We start from the raw sequence: 14,876 nt of genomic DNA, 5'->3' as shown, positions 1-14,876 counted from the left end.
CTATATAGGAAAGTAGGAAGGGAAGGGATCACAGAAATGGGGTGGGGGTGGGGGGAGGGCAGTTTGAGGGTGGGGGGGAGGGCAGTTTGAGGGTGGTAAAAGTCCAAAGTAAAACATGAGAATGGACAGAAGGAAATGGGAAGAGTTGGATAAACTGGAAAAATAGGATGGAGGGAATTCATAGTTGATAATCATTCCTTGAAAAAAATTTTTTTTACATTAAGTTCCTCTGATAAGGACTTCTCAAACAAAAAACTGAATCAAATTTATACATGTATTCATCAATTGATAAATGGTTAAAGGATGAGAACAAGCCAGTTTTTCAGACAAAATAATCAAAACTCTACTTCTGTGAAAAAAATGTTGAAACACTATTAGCCAGAGAAATTCAATTTAAAACTGAGTTATTACCTTACACCTCTCAGATTGACAAACATTACAGAAAAGGAAAACGACAAATGTTGGAGGTGTTGGAAAATTAAAACATTAAAAGTACAAACTAAAGTCTTATAGTGAATTAACCATTTTAGAAAGCAATTTGGAATATATAGCTTTTTGGCTATCATGCATATTCTTTGACCAAGCAAATACCACAACAAGGTCAATAATAATTAGTAACAGCAATATTATATGGTTAACTACTATGAATAACTTAGCTATTGCCATTAAATCAATGATTCAAGAAAATTGTGTAGGACTTAAGATAAAAGGTGTTATCCATCTTTAGAGAAAGAACTAGTAAATCTTGACTTTAGATAAGATACTTTTTGTTTTTGTCTATTTTTTCACAGAATGACATGTGAAAATGTGTTTTGCATGACTACATGTGTATAATCTATGTCAATTTGCTTGCTTCTAGTGGTGGGGAAGGGGAGGGGAAGACAATTTAACATCAAAATAAAAAATTAAAATCGTTGTTGCATGTAACTGGAGAAAAAATATTAAATAAAGTTTAAAAAAAAATGTTGTGAATGACATAGTAAATAAATCCACACCCAAAATTGATTTGCAAACAATGTAGCTAATACAAATCATTTCAGAGCACATTACTAAATATTTTGAGTGACATACTTTACTTTAGATAACTTTAAGTGACTTTAAGTTATCCTTGCTGCTGCTACTCTGTATTGGTACAGATGAAGGACACATACGCCTAAAACTGTTTTGACTATAGTTTATCAATAGATATCCAATTCATTATTATCTATCATTTCATTTTTTATAAGTGCTATTTCCAGAAATGAAATGCTTGTGAAAAACTAACTGATGGATGAATTGTACTTTTCAATCAATCAAACTTTTCATAATCAGCTTATTTTCGAGTTCTAACTGAGGCACTTCTACTTAACTGTGATTTCAGGCAAATTGTATCACCTTTCTCAGCCTTGGCTTCCCTCAAGTATAAAATTAGGACATCTTTAAAGTTCCTCTGACTTTTATTAAATTCCTGACATTTCACAAGAAAAATGTGAGAATTTCAGTTTTTACATTTTACCCATGAGAAACTGGGGTAACTCATGGATACAAAACTTGAAAATAATGCCTTCATTTAAATATTGGTCCACATTAACAGTGAGAAAGGATCTGTCTAATACTTACATTCAACAGATAATATAATTCATCCAGAAATTTAGAACTTCATTTGTGGTCATACAACTAGGTTTGACTAGAACCCTAATTCCAGGCCTTTATCTCCTCTACTATACACCATTTCCTGACAAGTAATTAGTTTCCACTCATGTCACCAGTAAGAATCTTATGTCGCAGAAAAGATAAAAAAAAAAAAAAGTTATTAAAGTTCATAAGGCACCCTCCACAACAATTCTGTAAGCTAGATAAATAAAAATATAATTTTTCAGATGAGGAAACACTAGTTAAAGGTGAATGACTTCCATGTGTCAACATCAATCAAATCCCGCCAGTCAAGTACTCTAGTGAAAACAGAGATGGAGAAACAAAGGGTAAGAAAGTAAATGGTTAACAATTTATACTGGCTAAGATTTTGAAACCAGCTATTTCATGAATGGTTCTGTGAATGATGATGTTGAGTACCTTGTGGGGTACTTGTGGTGGGTGGGAAGGAGGAGAAGGGGAGGAAAGAAACAAAGAAGATAGCCCCGTTGTTTGGTGTGGAAGAAAGTCACAGTAGCACACTGATATTTTGTTAGATTATTGTGGACATATATAACTACCAATTTATTTTTTTGAAACCAGGCCCTAGAGTTGGATAATGTACATAAAGTTCACTATGTATATACACACAGAAAAAATGACAAAGTAACCACAGGGATAAACAGAGAAGAGTGATTAATGAAGAGGATTATTAAGAATTGATAGAACAGGTCAATAATAAAAGGATTGGGAAAGGGAGGAATTTTATCCTGTGTCATTTGAAAAGGACAGACAGTTGTCTTTAGAGCTCCTACTAATATGTCAGACCTATCCTAACACTTATTGTAGGCTGCAGTATTAAAAATGTTACAAACAACAAAAATTTCAGCTGTTTTAGATCATGTTCAAAATAGATATGCCCTTTTAATCTGCTTTTCTAGAATATAAAAACTGTGTAGAAACATAAGAAAGGCAACATTTAAAAATTTATAGTTATGATATGAAAGGAAATGAAGTATCTTTACTGTCTAATGTACATAAAGTTCACTATGTACACACACACAGAAAAAATGACTAAGTAACCACAGGGATAAACCGAGAAGAGTCTGACCCTATGGTACACAAAATCTATGAAGATGGGTAAGGAAAATTTCTTAGGCATACTTTTTCAAAGAAACTCCCTAAGGAGGATCAAAAAGAATCTGATTTTAATTGTGTGACTTAAAGTTATAAAACTGATTTAAAATAAAATAGGAAAGACCACCATAAGTATTATTTTTAGGAAAAGTTGACAATTTTTACATCTGTTGAAATAATCTTACATCCATTAAAAAATAATATTTATTAAAGTAAAACACCCATTTTTCTTAGTGTTTCAAAATGTGGGAAAATAACAAAAAACATACAAAGTCAATTACATAACAGATTTCCATACTGAAGATGCAAAACAATGATCTCCCCGAGACAATTTAAAGATAGTATGGCATTTTTAGGATAGAGTGATTTTTAAGTAATGTAAAACTACTTTAATTTTCATTTATTTTCCAAAAAAATGATTGAAGTTTGGAATGCTAAATTTTTAAATAATTTATTTTCTGATGTTTGCTATAGCTAATTATCACTAACAAAGTTTTGAAGAATTCCTTACCACAATAAGGAATTATGTATATCAATAAGAATGGTCTAGTGACTGGCTTAAAATAACTTTTAAGTTCACTTCCTTGACCACTTAAAATTGATACCCACCTTGAAAACTAATAGGCAAACTGGAGAGGGAGGAAAGGAACTGAAAAGCTACTAGGAAAAAAAAAAAAAAAAACAAAAAAACCACACCCAGTGTTTAGTAGCTTATTTTGTACCATGGCTGGAGAAAGTTATTTTTTTTACTAGACAATTTCCTTATATTCTAAGCTGTCTATTTAAAATTTAACTATCACTCTCCAGATAGAGAGTGAACCATTAAATGGTTCAATTAAATAATCAAAGAATTACACATTATGTTTCAGACTGCCTGGAATCGTTTTTTTCCTCCAAAAATGATTAGCAGCCCTTTAAAAAACAAAAATTCCAGCAGAACTTTGCTTTGCCTAAAATTAATGTCTTAAGATTCACTAGAAAGCTGCAGTAAGCCATACTGACACCCTATTTATAAGGTTGAAAGCACATCATCTTCTGATACATCCAGAACTGACCAGGTCTAGAGACAGAATCATAAGCCAGCAAAAATAAAGAGCAAATAAGTAAAATAAAAGAGAGCTGGCTATCTTAGGAATAGGGCATTTCACTTTTGTACAGGATGATTCTGCTCCACATATAAATGTACTTCAACCTGACTTTTACAATTAGTAACTCTTTCTACATAATGTCCTTTCATTATAAACTAAGCTACTCCTATCCTCAAGACTCCTGTATTTGTACAGAACTTTTCTGCTCTCACCGTACTATACTATCAATCATTTGTGAGCAGGGCCTGCCCTGCTGTCCTGGAAAACGTCTGCAAAAATTTAGCAGACCTGTTAAATACTTAAGAGGCATGTCATAAAAATCTGCTTTTCCAAATAGCATACAAATAAGTATTAGACCTTGAATGTAAAAACTTCCCATTGCACATTACAATGTAAACAGCATAGCATGCTACCTATTCCTTCTTTATAGAAAAAGCAGTAGCCACAAAGTTTTGGTCAGAATGGTTCAGTTTCACATTTTCAGCTTAATACTTATTAATTCCAAAGATCCGAACACCGTGCAGTTGTGGCATTTTGGGAATTAGCACACTCAGGAGAGAAGCTGTGTTTAAGATGAAGTGTGTAGGATCATACTTGGTGTAGAAACTTGCCAGAAAATATCTGTGGAAACAAAATCGGTATGGGTTTTTTAAAAAAGTTGTCATTTACAAGTAAGCAAAATAGAGGAAAAGTTCATTAAAAGAAAGTTTTTAAAAGTAGTTAATGCAGTTACATATATAAAGCAAGGGAGGAAAAAGTAAAACAAAAGACAATATTTGATGAATTAACTTAGATGAAAAAATGTTCCCATATGAAGTCTAGTGGTATAGTCTAACAGGTTCATAACCAGTTAAAAAGGAAAAATATTAAACACTTATAAATTCCAACTATTTTGCTTAAATTTAACATTTGGATTCAAATATCAAACCTTGATTTTTGTGAAATTAATACAACCTACTACTAGATAATATTAGAATGAAATCTAACTAGCTGTAAAATGTTCTGACACAAAGAAGGCAGAGAATAAAATGTTCTGTTCTTTTGTGATTATAATTGGGAAGGTAGTTTCTTGTGTGAACAGATAATTTCTAATCTATTGGAGAAGGCAGAGAGGTAAACAAAAAATTAATATTCTCTTTAACCCACTTGCCCTCACTCTTAAATTCTGCTTTATAAGATAGTCATGAAAGTAGTTAAGTATACAGGTACAAAACTATAACTAAGTAATTACTCAGTTTGCTATATCCACAATATATTTTTAGAAATGTCTGGATGAAAGAAAATAAACAATTAATTGATGTAAACATTTACATATATATATATATGTGTTAAAATGCAACAAGAACAGTAGAACACATCACAAAAGAAAGTGAGGTAAAGATTTTTAAAGAAGATAATGTCAAAAATCTGTATCATGATTGATGAAGCATTTATAATTTCTAAGAAAAGGATTTATCTCCAGTGCATAGTTCGTTCACCTACTAGAAAGATAATAATAATAATAATATATTTTGTATTTTGCTGAGGCAGTTGGGGTTAAGTACCCAGGGTCACACAGGTAGAAAGTATTAAGTGTTTGAGATCACATTTGAACTCAGGTCCTCTTGACTTCAGGGCTGGTGTTCTATCCACTGCACCACCTAGTTTGCCCCATTTGTTGTTTAAGGTAGCTTACAACAGCAGTTTATTTTCAATGTTACAGTCTACACATTAAATAATTATGGTTCCAATAATAAATATTTAAAGCAAATTTATAATCACATTTTGTTCTGGTGTTAATATAATGCTGGAAAGGAAGTTTAAAAAAGCAAAAATTTTCTTAAAATTTACCATGTAACACTGTAAATTATCAATTGTACTTACCCCTTGATGACTCAATATCTTCAATAAAACAAATTAATCACTTAAAACATATTCTACTTGTCACAAATCTAATAAAAAAAAAATCAGACCAAGCTTTCAAGCTTGAAGCTGAAATTAGCAGCTCAGAACTGGTACTGGAAATAAATAGCATGTGGGTTACAAGTTACAACTGCTGGATTACATATGCATATTTCTGTTCTTATTCTGGTTTGATAAAGAGACTATCATGTAGGATCCTGCTTTAATGACTGATAGTCTTAAAGCATTTTCATTATTTTCAACTGTATTCCAGTGAAATTCAATTAACTTTCAGAAAAGTGCAAAAATTAACACTGTAAGAACTTTGGGGGAAATGTAAAGATTGGTACTGAAAAACACTAATCTTAAGTTAAATATCTGTTTGGATCATATAAATTTCACAACATTTCATTTAATAAAATAATAGAATTCAACCCACAAACTTACATATTTTATCAGAGAAGAACAGTGAAAACATTTTCATTTATCAGTTACAGCTGTCCCTAAGAAGAACTAATTTCACCATGGGTATAGATAGGTCATTAAAAAAAAACAAACCTATAGCAATGAAAATTCATAATATGAAATTGATTTATATAATTTTGGGGCTTTTGTAAATAACAATGTAGAATTATATAGTGTTCTGATTCCTGTAACTATACAAAAAGCTAAAGGGAAACACATAGCATTACTGCAATCAGGAGTGTTAAAGCTGCAAAAAACTTAGGGTTAATGAATATAATTTATAAGACTGAGAAATGGTTTAATAGTAGACCACATGTCAGATATAAAAGCAATAAATTTTTTGGGAAAACTGTGGATTGGAATGTAAATTCTTGTGCTATAATATAGTTGAACTACAACCTTAAATTGTCTATAGAGTTTGGAAAAATCAATGAAAGTATTCAGAAATCAAATGGCTATACAAAATTTGTAAAAAAGACTACCTAAGTCAGAAACTACACATTCTTTATATCAGTACAATTTGCAACACCTTATGTCTGTGTGTACACACACCCACACACACACTTTTCTAGAAAGCTTGTTGTTAAACCTTTTTAAGTACACCTTTGCTCATTCTGCAATTTAAATCCATTTTAATACTTCCAGCTATAATACTTTGGGCATTCTCAATTTCCTTGACCTTCTGGTTTCTGCATCGAGAAAATGATTGAAGAATGTAAAGCATTATAATATTTGTAATATATAATAGATTTAAATTAACACTTATAGCACTTTTTTAAATGCAGGGGTTATGGGGGGGGGGGGGAAAGAGCTGTTTGGTGTTATTAGAACATAAGTACATATTAGTTGCCTTATTGTTGAATGTATCCATATAACATTAAGGTCATTAACTCCTTAAAAGAAAGTATCAGAGAAGACTAAAAGTGACAATTTTCTTTTTATACAAAGCACTGAATATATTAGGTAGAAAAGGAGCTATATAAAATGAAAATTTTCCTACAAACAATGATGTTTTCCTATCTACTCTTCAAAACCCGACTATTTTTTTGTTCTAAGTTCAAGTTCTGTCATCTAAATGAAGACTTGCCCTCAACTTATTTAATTCACAATCTAACTCACAATTATCTATCTTATTCTGATTTCACTTTTAAAGGCCACACACATATCATGCCACTTAGTAATAAATCATCTAGTATTAGGGAAAGAGGACATAAAATTTATTGCTTTAAAGGACTTATCAAGTTGGGGAGAAAAGATATAATACAAAACTCATAATGTAGCAAAGGTTCAAAAAATAGAAAACCAAATTGATGAGATCAAAAATATCAAGTATGAAAAAGCTAGTGCTCGTTATTGAATGATACAGACAGGTATAATAATAATAGTTCAAAAGAGAAGTAACCATTGAACGAGGAACTCATAGGATCAGAGCTTTAGCACTGAGAGGAACCTTAGAAGCCAGAGTGCAATCTCCTCATTTTTACAGATGAAGAAACCAACATATAGAAAGGTTAAGCAACTTGCCTGGCATCACCAGGCTATTAAACATATTAAGCAGGAGGCTAAATTCAATTTACTCTATCACCTATGTGGCTACCAAAGGTGAAGCTTTCAAGAGAGCAGATTTTTACATACATTGGAAAGAACTCACCCTCCCTTCTCCTTCCTTTGAGCTCCCCTAAAGCTTTCTTTTTTATCTCTCACACTTGTGCAGACATATCTGTGAGATATTTAGGTTCAGTTCCAAACCAACACAATAATCAAATATCACAATAAAGTAAATATTGCAATAAAGCCACAGAAATATTTTGGTTTCCCACTGTATATAGAAGTTGTTTATACAGTATGTCTAATAAAAGCCAAATACATATCTTAAATAAAAAACAATTATTAGAAAATGCTAATTATCACCTGAATCTTCACTGAATTGTAATCTTCTTGCTGGTAGAGGGTTTTGCCTCAATCTTGATGGCTGCTGTAAGCAGGGTAGTGACTACTAAAGGCTGAAATAGCTGTGGCCAATTTCTTAAAGTAAAACAATAATAATGCTTGCCACATCATTGATTCTTCCTCTCACTTGAATGCTTAAGGGGCCATTGTAGGATTAACTGACCTAATTTCAATACTTTTGTCTCAAGGAGTAGGGAGGCCTAAGAAAAGGGAAAGAAATGGGAACAGCCTGTTCATGAAGTAGACTAATTGATTAAATTTGCCGTCTTAGATGGGAGCAGTTCATGATGTCCCAAAACAATTACAATAGTAATATCAAAGATCAATGTTTACATTCTACCAAAACAGGGAGAATAATGATGTAAAGGATGAGCTATTTAGGGAAATACCAAAAATGTAAGAGACATGATGTGCACACATGCTGTTGGAGAAATGGCACCACTAGATCTGCTTAATGTAATAAGGTTGCCACAAATCTTCAAAGTATAAAAAATGGAAAGTGTGCAATATAGTCAATCAAATAAGGTATGCCTGTACATGTATATGAGAAAATGTGAAAACAGATCATATTAGAAGGAATATCAGATTTGACATAAGAAGGTCTGAATTACAAATATCTTTTCTAACTTTTACTAGCTGTCTGGCAACTTCATTCACTTCTGAGTAATATCACAAATGACTATAACATCCATTTGTGGAAAGGATTAATATACTGAGAGTCTTAATGAAGAAAATACTCTGTAAACATGAAAAAATTAGATTATTTTATGTTCCTACTTTCCTATCCCCACTTCCTGAAGGCAAGCACCATATCTTATACCTCTGATATCCCAAAGAGAATAGCACAATGTCCTGAAGAAGATAGGTGCTCAAAAAAAAAAAAAAAAAAAAAAAAAAAAAAAATTGATGCTGGTTGAATTTTACACAGGATGAATGGCATAAGGGGGGAAAAATGGAATAGAGAAAACATGGTAAAAGAATGCCAAGTACACCAATTTGTTGGAGCAGATATTTTGTGGAAAAGAACAGTAGCATCTCAAGGTAAAAGATAAGTCAATTCTGGAGGACCTTAAATGTCAAGCTAACTCAAAAAATGAATTTGTGCTCAAGACACTGCCTAGTTTCTAATCAGAGGTTGACACAAGCAAACAAATGTTTTAGGAAGATTAGTGGGAGGCAGGATGTGGGATAGTCCCACTGTCTTACATTCATATATTTCAAATCTATTTGTTCTGACCCCTCTCTTCTACAAAGGAAGAGAATCTGTTTTAGACTTTTCTCATGTCCCTTCCAGAGCTTGGTTCTCTCAGTGCTTGTTGCTTAGAGAATAGTATTACCACCTGCCTGCTAACATAAAGATTCTTACAACATTCCCATACCTGCAGTGGTTCAAAAAAAAAAAAAATTAAAAATAATTGTTCCCTCTTCAAGTTTTTCTAAAGTGAGTTATTTCTACTCACAGAATTATTGGAGAAATTGTGAAGAACTTCCGTGAAGAAGTAAATTGAACTCCATAGTCCAGTTGTTCCCAGTGAGTTAGCAGCCTGGCTTTACCCTGATCAGGGGTTTCAAAAGGTGTTCCTTTTACTGCATGTAAAAATACATACATTCCCTAGAAAATAAAGAGTATATCACCAAAAAGGAACTTAACATTTGTATTTATAGGCATGAAAGAATGCAAAAAGAGTCAGTATGCATGCCTTTGTATTAACAACTTGAATTTTAAACTTTCATTATTATTGGAACGTCAATAGGTCAGTCTGATGATAAAACTTAAGTGCTGCAAAAATAGTAGCAAGAAAAAAACACTACCTTTTTCCTCTTCTGTTGTTGAGCCATTATCAACAAAAATTTACCATGAGTCTATGTCAGACCTGACAGAAGATATAAGACAAAAAAGTAAGCCCATGAAGCTTATATTTTATATTAAAATATTGAAGCTTACAATAGAATACAGAGAATTTCTAATCTCTTCCACATTCGGTATGCAGGTAGTTAGAAATGCAAGGATTCATTTTTAGCCACTGGCTTTCCAACAAAGTACCAGATCAGAACCAATGATACTGTTATGCTGAGCCAATTTTATTCATTTTTTAAAAAATATTTTATTTTTCCCCTAGTTACATAAAAAGACAATTTTAAACTTTTTTAAAAAACAAATTCTAAAATCCAAATTTTCTCTTACACTTTCTCACCTTCCCCCTCCTTGAGACAGTAAGCAATTTATAGATGATACATTTTCAATCATGCAGCACAGCTTATCTTAGTAGTCATATTGTAAAAGACAGATCCAAATGAAAAAACAAAACAAAAATATATAAAATGAAAAATAGTATGTTTCAATTTGTATTCAGACTCCATTAGTTATTTTGTCTGGGGGTGGATAGCATTTTTCATAATGATTCCTTTGGAATTGTTTTTAGGTCACATTTATTCTTTAAAAAAAAAAAAAAAAATTACACACACAAATCTCCAGTGAAAAACCAAAACAAATGCTTCTTAACAAAGATTTCTTTTAGGCTATGTTAGAATGCTGTCCTCTAGAATACAGAGAGGCTTGGAGAGACTTACATCAACTGATGCTGAGTGAAAGGAGCAGAACTAGGAGATCATTATACACTTCAACAATGATACTGTATGAGGATGTATTCTGATGGAATTGGATATCTTCAACATAGAGAAGAGCTAATCCAATTCCAATTGATCAATGATAGCATCAGCTACACCCAGAAAAGGAACACTGGGAAATGAGTGTAAACTGTGAGCATTTTTCTTTGTTTTTCTTCCCAGATTATTTTTACCTTCCGAATTCAACAACAAAATTCGGTTCTGCACATATATATTGTACCTAGGATATACTATAAGATATTTAATATGTAAGGGAATGCCTGCCATCTAGGGGAGGGGTGGAGGGAAGGAGGGGAAAAATTCGGAACAGAAGGGAGTAGAAGGGATAATGTTATTAAAAAAAAAAAAAAAAAAAAATTACCTATGCATATGTACTGTCAAAAAAAAAAAAGTTATAATTATAAAATTAATTAAAAAAAAAAAAAAAGAATGCTGTCCTCTAAAACAAAAATAAATAGTCCAAGGTAATATGCTAGTTTTCTCTTCACAGTATCACGTTTTCCCTACCCAAAACTTGAGCAATCAAGATTGTTGGGGGAGGGAATGTAATTATAAATTAGTTTTTGCAAAAATATGATTTACTATGCTTAAAATAATATCTGGATCTCATACTATATAGCGATTATGTTGATCTAATTATAGTTCACAATTACATAATGCTTTTAAAGTATTTTTTACATAAATATATTACAATTGATCCTTGACTTCTAACTCTACCAAGTAGTTCATTCTTATGGTTTATAGCCATTTAAAAAATGAAATGATTGAGAAGCTAGAACAGAGTAAAAGTTTCTTGCTTCAAGTATATCAAGTCTGCTTATAAATATGTGCAAATTCATTGGTACAAGGACTTTAATAGAGAAGCTATCCATTTATTTGAGAAATTTTTTTTTAAAAACTTCAGTTTGAGGTAAGTGTGTGTAAATACACACACTTTTAAAAACAGGTGTCAGCATATATGCTAAAGAACTTAACCTAATAGTCTTTACTCTCAAAAAGCAATATTCCCAATCTTTCTTTGCTTATGCTGATTAAGCAAATTTAATGGGACTTGATGTCCAGCTGAGACCAAAGGAACAACTTCATGAGTCATTTTAAAAGTGGTAAGTGGGTGTGGTCTTGAAGAAAATGGCAAAAAAACAAGAGCTGTCCTACAATGAGTGATATATATACTTTGTCTGGAGGCCCTCTGCTACATTTAACTTTTCAAACCCCTTTTTGGCTGCAATTTTTAAAGACATGCACAAAGGCACATAGCTGTGCCTAAAATTTTATATTATGCATATAAGCATAACAGTGCTTTGTTAATGTAAGTCTTTAAGAGTATTTATATTAACTACATTATTAATCTAATGCCTCTATAATCACTTAAAAGTAAATAGGACATGTGTACTCTACAAGAGACTTAGTATTAAAGGAACAAAAGGCAGAAAGTGATGCACATTGTATTGGGTTCAAGAAAAATTGACTAGATTTAAACTTTGAGCTAAGTTAATTCCATTTGTACTAATGATTGTAATAGTAAGCTTGACACTGAATAAAAAGAAAATAATTACTGGAAATTTGCAGTGTATGGTATGAACTAAAAAGAAAAAAAAAAAGAGGTAAAAAATTAGTGCCAGTTCTCTTATGTCTAAGAAATTGAGTGCACTCTGGTTTAGAATACAATATTTAAATATTTTAAGATATTTTATTTGGTCAAACTGTGTATAATTTCTTTAGAAGTAGACTTTAATCTATACATTGGCTGGCTTTAGGATCACTATGTCAGAGTCAGATTATAAGGCTAAAATCATATAGGCTGGAGTCCCATGCAAATCTAGTTAACTTTGCCTCCTTGCCCCGCCAAACTGTGTTCAGTCCTAATTAGCCACATTACAAATGAGAACTGCTGGTTGCAAGAGAGACTGGGTTACAGTGTATATAAAGGGATTAACACAAATCTTTTACTATTACTGGAAAAATAACATCTGCCAATGGTCTTTCATTTATGAAAGATTATGCAACAGTTTAAAATATGTGCTAAATTTCATTTTTATAAAGAATTTATAAAACATATTTTGGAATTATATTGTTCTAGCTCATTCTTAAATTTTAATACTTAATTCTCTATACGAATTTCTTACAAAGTATAATTTACAAAATAAAAATCTTTTCAAATTTCCTGATTACTTTAAACTTTACTTTTGTTTTTACTTCCTGATAGAACTATTTCCTTAATTTTGCAAAGTATTTTATAATAAGGCAAAGTTCTTACCAGATTATGTATAATATTTGTTAAGGTCCAAGCAACTGGAACACTGAAGAAGGGAATGCTCAGCAAGACAATATGAAGCAAACCAACTCCTAGTGCATATGTCAGCCACATCCCACGACTGTTCATTACCCTAGTATTTGGATTTACTTCACTGTGAGCAACTCCAACATTCATTTTAACTCTGTAGGGAAGCAATGAAATCAAACAAAGTTGTTATCACTGAAAAGATGAATAGATTCTTTAAAATAACCCTATTGAAACACCAAGAAAGACTTGTTCACTGCAATTAATCTCCTAGTTGTTTCAAAGTAGAGGGGAAATAGAGAAAATATCTAGCATAAGCAGACACTGATAATTTCTGTAGAGTATCTTTGTCAAATTTAAGCTTCCAAATTCAAATCCTTCTAAAAGCTTACTCCCAAAGATTTCTTATATGACAATCCACAATAGAAAATGTGGATGAATTTTCCAGATGGAACAAATGAGGATGTGTTTTTAAAATAGCTATACTGTTGAGAGGAAGTAACACTGGACAAATTATACTTTTCAAAATGTCTTAAGTCTTGAAAAACCAGTGCTAAATAGCACTTTTTAAAATATAAAAGTTTCATTAAAAACTTCAAAAGACAGGGAGGGAAATTTTTTTCTTAGTTTCCTTAGTAAAGTCAAATTTATTTGAAAAGCATAAGTTTTGGCATCCCACAAATATTTTGCGCCTCTAAATAGTTAATATGGCCAAAAAAAAAAAAATCTTTTTTTTCTTTCACGGGAGAGGAATAAAGGAATAAATTATCCCCTTTCTCAGAAGGCCTGCTTTAAAAAAAGAGCAACCCTTCAATGTTACTACTGTTAAGAGAAATACCTCATTTATATCCTGAATAGTCTTTTAGAAGTTCAAAAATGGAAAGAAAAAAAGCTGAGCAGGGTCAGTTTAAAAAGAAACCGTCTGTGTTTGACATAATTTCCATTATCCCACGGCTTTGGGAAATCAGTCACAGTATTGAAACACAGAATCTCAAAGTGAAAACGAACCTTAAAGGGAATATAATCCTCTACAACAAATTTAAGTGGTCTTCTGGACACTTTTAAAGCTAAAAGTGTGTTAGAAACGTCCTAAGTTAATTCCCTGCAACTCAAATCATTGAAAATTGTGCATTACCTTGCCTTACCCAAATACAAAATCTGCAGGGGAAAAAAAAGTAATAACTTTTCAGTCCTACCACTAAGAGATGGCCTTCCCATAACGTCAAAAGACATTTCCCACACTGGTCAGGTCACCAGAAGGCTATACAGGGGAAACGATTAAAGGTCAAGGGTCGGAACCTCCCCTTCCCTCCCAGTCTCCGCTGCTGGCCCCAGCTGCCATAAAACGACTTGGCACACGCGGGGCTCTGGAGAGTTTCTTAGAACCGGCCCTATAGCACAAATCCCCGCGGAAATTAGGGGGTTAAGGTGTGGGGGAGGGACCGCGAGAGCCAGGGCAGTCGGGTCCAGGGCGGATCCTTTTCTCCCCCAGGCTGCTACACCGTCGGTGTCCTGGGGCCAGCACGGAGACGTGGCTCGAGATAGTCAAGGCGACGGTAGGGCTCCGGGGCCAATATAGAGCTCCCCTGCCCAACTCCTCCCACTAGAACTTACCTCAAAACGGGCACCAAGCGGAAGAAGGACGGAGAGCGGCACTCGATGTTCCCAATGCTCGAGGAAGCACTCCCGCCCTTGCCCGACACCGGCAGGTTGCTGGAACCAGAGCCGAGCTCTTTTCTACGGCGAAAACGTCGCTAGCGGAAGCCTTACGAGCGGAATGCCGCGGCGGACTGAGTGACAGGAAGGCTCGCCAATCAGATCCTAACTGGGCGCTC

At 33.0% G+C, this 14,876-nt stretch overlaps 1 protein-coding gene across 1 annotated transcript; it reads right to left on the bottom strand.

Moving 5' to 3' along the window:
* Nucleotides 1–2,938: 2,938 nt before the first annotated feature.
* Nucleotides 2,939–14,820, bottom strand: ORMDL1 (ORMDL sphingolipid biosynthesis regulator 1). The gene is made up of 4 exons (XM_074302874.1): nucleotides 14,656–14,820; nucleotides 13,018–13,198; nucleotides 9,593–9,744; nucleotides 2,939–4,457 (listed from the first exon to the last, which is right to left on the bottom strand). The coding sequence occupies exons 2-4, from the start codon at nucleotides 13,189–13,191 to the stop codon at nucleotides 4,322–4,324; spliced, it is 462 nt and encodes a 153-aa protein (XP_074158975.1). The 5' UTR covers nucleotides 13,192–13,198; nucleotides 14,656–14,820; the 3' UTR covers nucleotides 2,939–4,321.
* Between the last annotated feature and the right edge of the window lie 56 nt (nucleotides 14,821–14,876).

Source organism: Sminthopsis crassicaudata, chromosome 3 (genome assembly GCF_048593235.1).
Source record: "Sminthopsis crassicaudata isolate SCR6 chromosome 3, ASM4859323v1, whole genome shotgun sequence".
NCBI classification, from domain to species: Eukaryota; Metazoa; Chordata; class Mammalia; order Dasyuromorphia; family Dasyuridae; genus Sminthopsis; species Sminthopsis crassicaudata.
Note: the sequence above shows the minus strand (reverse complement) of the source record. Positions and strands in the feature narration are given on the sequence as shown.